The sequence below is a fragment of the Lycium barbarum genome, chromosome 1, assembly GCF_019175385.1.
Source record: "Lycium barbarum isolate Lr01 chromosome 1, ASM1917538v2, whole genome shotgun sequence".
Taxonomy (NCBI): Eukaryota; Viridiplantae; Streptophyta; class Magnoliopsida; order Solanales; family Solanaceae; genus Lycium; species Lycium barbarum.
In genome coordinates, this window is record NC_083337.1 from 127305846 (window position 1) to 127310580 (window position 4735).

Sequence of the window (4735 nt, forward strand, 5' to 3'; positions counted from 1 at the left end):
GGGTCCTGATAAAGTAAATCCCATTTTTTCCAGGAGGGTCCTGATAACTAAATCCCATTTTCTAGGAGGGTCCTGATAAACTAAATCTCATTTTTCAGGAGGGTCCTGCTAAACTAAATCCCATTTTTCAGGAGAGTCCTGATAAGCTAAATCCCATTTTCCAGGAGGGTCCTGATAAATTAAATCCCATTTTCCAGGAGGGTCCTGATAAGCTAAATCCCATTTCCCAGGAGGGTCCTGATAAACTAAATCCCATTTTTCAGGAGGGTCCTGATAACTAAATCCCATTTTCCAAGAGGGTCCTGATAAACTAAATCCCATTTTTCAGGAGGGTCCTGATAAACTAAATCCCATTTTCCAGGAGGGTCCTGATAAACTAAATCCCATTTTCCAGGAGGGTCATGACAGATTAAATCCCATTTCCCAGGAGGGTCCTGATAAGCTAAATCCCATTTTCCAGGAGGGTCCTGCTAACTAAATCCCATTTTTCAGGAGGGTCCTGATTTTGATTCTTGCAATACTTGCGCCTTGAATTTTCCGGAAGTACCTGCAGTTAGCGAATAAAATCTCTGCCCCTGTTTCAAACAAAGATTTTTTTTTATGAGTTTCAAAACTTTGTGGTTGGTTTGTGGCTTGGCTGTGAAAGCAAATTCTTTTGCACTCATCTTGTTTGCTTCGATTTTAGACAGTTATCACATCCTGTTGACCCACGGTATTACTGACTCAAACATGGCTGCCAAAATGTCTCAGAAGTAACTTCAATACCAGACCATACATCTCTTGTTTCATAATGTCCGTTAACTCAAAACTTTATTGAACCTTGTATTTCATTGAATCCAGAACCTATTAACGGTCGACAGCTGGTTGAGTACCTTACGCTGACTGAATTATGTTACCTTCATGTGCTAGCCAAGATGTTTTGCTTCGCAATTGGGAAAATTGGTAGCAAGTTTTGGATCCTTTCTTACTTATCTCGCAACAGAATGACTCAAAAGAAAAAGCATGAAATCCAAATGACGAAAGAAAAATAAAAGATAAAGATGAAAAGAGGTTAACAAAAGGATGTCCCCTCCGAGAAAGAAAAGAACGGGGAAAACTTATCTGAATGTTGTAGCCAGCTCCAATTATATGACATGCATTTTGGCTTAATCAGTCTAATTTGTCCATCCTAGTTATTCATAAACTCTTACTAACCCTTTGACTTCGAAACCGAATGTCTACACCCAACAACTGCGTCAGAATCAAGGCCTTCATACAACTTATGGCGCCCGAAGGATATTTTTACCAACAAGTCTCACTCATTTTCAATTCTCTCAAATCATAATCGCCTTACGGTGCCCGTGAGGGTTTTCACTAATAAGACTCTCTCATTTTCAATTCTCTCAACTCACTATCGCCTTATGGTGCCCGTGAGGGTTTTCACCAATAAGACTCTCTCATTTTCAATTCTCTTAACTCACTATCGCCTTATGGTGCCCGTGAAGGTTTTCACCAATAAAACTCTCTCATTTTCATTTTTTCTTCCATTTCCCTTATGCTGATGCCACAAGTGATGCCAATGATGCAAATGCCTTATACTCATAGCTTGCTCAGCCTTGACATTCTTAATGATTGATCTGAAGGTCTTTTATTTGGTTGTAACGTGGCTTTTGGATAGGGTTGGAAATAAAGGATCGCATGGAGGCTTAATGACAATACAAAAGTAATAAGGGATGAGACTTACAACGTTTGGAATCGACCAAAAGAAAACAATAACTTCTGTCCCAGTTTCTTCGAAACAGGAAATTTTGGATTTTCTTTGGTTGGACCGAACCCCAGAATAGGGCTGCCTACGTATCCTGCCGAGACAAGAATCAGGTCAAACGTAGTTCAGGAAATTTGTTGTTGTTGCTTTTTCTTATTTTTTTTATTTATGAAAAACTTGATTCCAGACGAGGGTTACGAAAGAAAAAATAAACTACGGCTCGAAAGGGGTAGCAAGGGACGACATTATGTATAGGTAGCAGAATAGAATGCCTTCGTCATATCAAACCTTTAAAAATATCAAGCACCAAACAAGTAATCCAAAGGTAGGGAGATGAAAATCATACATAATATCTTTTCACTGCATCTGCATTGATGGCCGTTTCAGACATTTTGCCTTCTATGTCTGCAGATACAGAGCACCATTGGGCAAAACCTTCTTCATCACGAATGGCCCGTGCCAATTTGGGGCGAACTTGCCTTTGGCCTCGGCCTGATGTGGAAGAATCCGCTTTAACACTAATTGACCCACTTCGAAATGTCTGGGACACACCTTTTTGTTGTGTGCTCATGCTATCCTCCTTTGATACAGTTGACCATGACATACCGATGTTAATCTCTTTTCGTCAATCAGACTCAATTGCTCTAAACGGGTTTTGACCCACTCATCATCATCATCAATTCCAGCTTCCTCAATGATTCGAAGGGACGGGATTTCAACTTCTGCAGGTATAACCGTTTCGGTCCTGTATACCAACAAATAAGGAGTTGCACCTACTGAAGTGCGAACAGTTGTGCGATAACCCAATAAAGCAAAAGGCAACTTTTCATGCCATTGTCTCGAACTTTGCACCATTTTGCAGAGTATCTTTTTAATATTCTTATTAGCAGTTTCCACAGCCCCATTTGCCTTCGGACGATATGGAGTTGAATTCCAATGTGTAATCTTAAACTGCTGACATACCTCATGCATCAAATGACTGTTGAGATTCACCGTATTATCTGTAATCATTGTCCTTGGGATTCCGAACCTGCAAATGATGTTGGAATGAACGAAATCCACCACGGCTTTTTTAGTCACCGACTTGAGAGTTACTGCTTCCACCCACTTTGTAAAGTAATCGATGGCCACCAAAATGAACCTATGCCTATTGGACGCTTTCGACTCAATTGGCCCGATCACATCCATCCCCCAAGCTGTAAAAGGCCATGGAGCAGACATTGTGTGTAATTCTGAAGGAGGAGAATGTATCAAGTCACCATGTACCTAGCACTGATGACACCTACTAACGAAACGGATGGAATCCTGCTCCATGGTGAACCAATAATATCCAGCTCGAAGTATGTTCTTTGCCAAAACATACCCGTTCATGTGCGGTCCACAAACTCCTGAATGTATCTCAGTCATGATAGTCGAAGCCTCTTTAGCATCTACGCACCTCAAAAGTCCTAAATCTGGGGTCTTTTTATACAAAATTCCTCCACTTAAGAAAAATCCGCTTGCCAGTCGTCGAATAGTTCTCTTCTGGTCACTGGTGGCATGTGCTGGATATTCCCCCAACTCGATGTATTCATTAATATCATGGAACCAAGGCTCACCATCAAGGTCCTCTTCGACTGTATTACAATAAGCATGTTGATTGCGAGTTTGTATGTGTAAAGGGTCAATGTGAGCCTTGTCTGGGTGTTGGAGCATTGAAGACAAGGTGGCCAAAGCATCAGCAATCTCATTATGAATCCTAGGAATGTGCTTAAACTTCACTGTTATGAACCGTCTGCAAATATCTTGCAAACACTGTAGATATGGTATAAGCTTCAAATCACGAGTTTCCCACTCTCCTTGAACTTGGTAGACTAGCAAGTCTGAATCCCCCAATACCAATAATTCTTGAATTCCCATGTCGATAGCTAACCTTAAACCCAAAATGCAAGCTTCATACTCCGCCATGCTGTTGGTACAATAAAATCGAAGTTGGGCTATTACAAGGTAATGTTGTCCTGATTTTGAGATTAGAACGGCCCCTACCCCAACTCCCTTCATGTTAGCGGCCCCATCAAAGAAAAATTTCTAACCCGGATCATTATCCGAAATTACCTCCTCGATGCATGACCCTTTTTCATCAGGAAAGTACGTTTTCAATGGCTCATATTCTTCATCCACTGGGTTCTCCGCGAAATGGTCTGCCAAGGATTGGGCCTTCATCGCGGTCCGAGTCACATAAGAAATATCAAACTCCGTGAGTAATATCTGCCATTTTGCAAGCCCGCCCGTGGGCATTGGTTTCTGAAATATATACTTCAAAGGATCCAAACAGGAAATAAGATAAGTAGTGTATGACGAAAGATAATGCTTCAACTTTTGTGCAACCCAAGTCAAAGCGCAACACGTCCTTTCTAGATGAGTGTACTTAGCCTCATAATTGGTAAACTTCTTGCTGAGATAATAGATTGCAAGTTCCTTCTTGCCTGTAACATCATGTTGACCCAATACGCAACCAAAGGAATTGTCCAGAACCGATAAGTACAATATTAAAGGTCTCCCAGGCTCGGGAGGAACTAACACAGGTGGATTCGACAGATACCTCTTGATTTTGTCAAACGCTTCTTGGCATTCGTCAGTCCATTCAATCGCATCATTCTTCTTTAACAACTTGAAAATGGGCTCGCAAGTTGTTGTGAGTTGAGCAATAAATTGACTAATGTAATTCAACCTCCCAAGTAGGCTCATTACCTCAGTTTTGTTCTTTGGCGGTGGTAACTCCTGAATAGATTTGATCTTTGCAGGATCCAATTCAATACCACGCCGACTGACTACAAACCCCAAAAGTTTCCCTGACGGGACTCCAAATATACATTTCGCTGGATTGGGCTTAATATTGTACATGCGAAGCCTTTCGAAAAATTTCACCAAATCCTTGACATGGTCAAACTGCTTTCTTGATTTGATGATCACATCATCCACATATACTTCAATTTCTTTATGCATCATATC

General features: G+C 41.0%; 1 protein-coding gene across 1 annotated transcript; it reads right to left on the minus strand.

Moving 5' to 3' along the window:
- Positions 1-2311: 2311 nt before the first annotated feature.
- LOC132613899 (uncharacterized) lies at positions 2312-2965 on the minus strand. Its single transcript, XM_060328192.1, has one exon. It carries the CDS (start codon positions 2963-2965, stop codon positions 2312-2314), a length of 654 nt encoding a protein of 217 aa, XP_060184175.1.
- Between the last annotated feature and the right edge of the window lie 1770 nt (positions 2966-4735).

What these genes read in the sequence shown, in the direction of transcription:
- LOC132613899 (XM_060328192.1), bottom strand. Translation starts at nt 2,965, where the DNA reads ATGTCTGCTCCATGGCCTTTTACAGCTTGGGGGATGGATGTGATCGGG.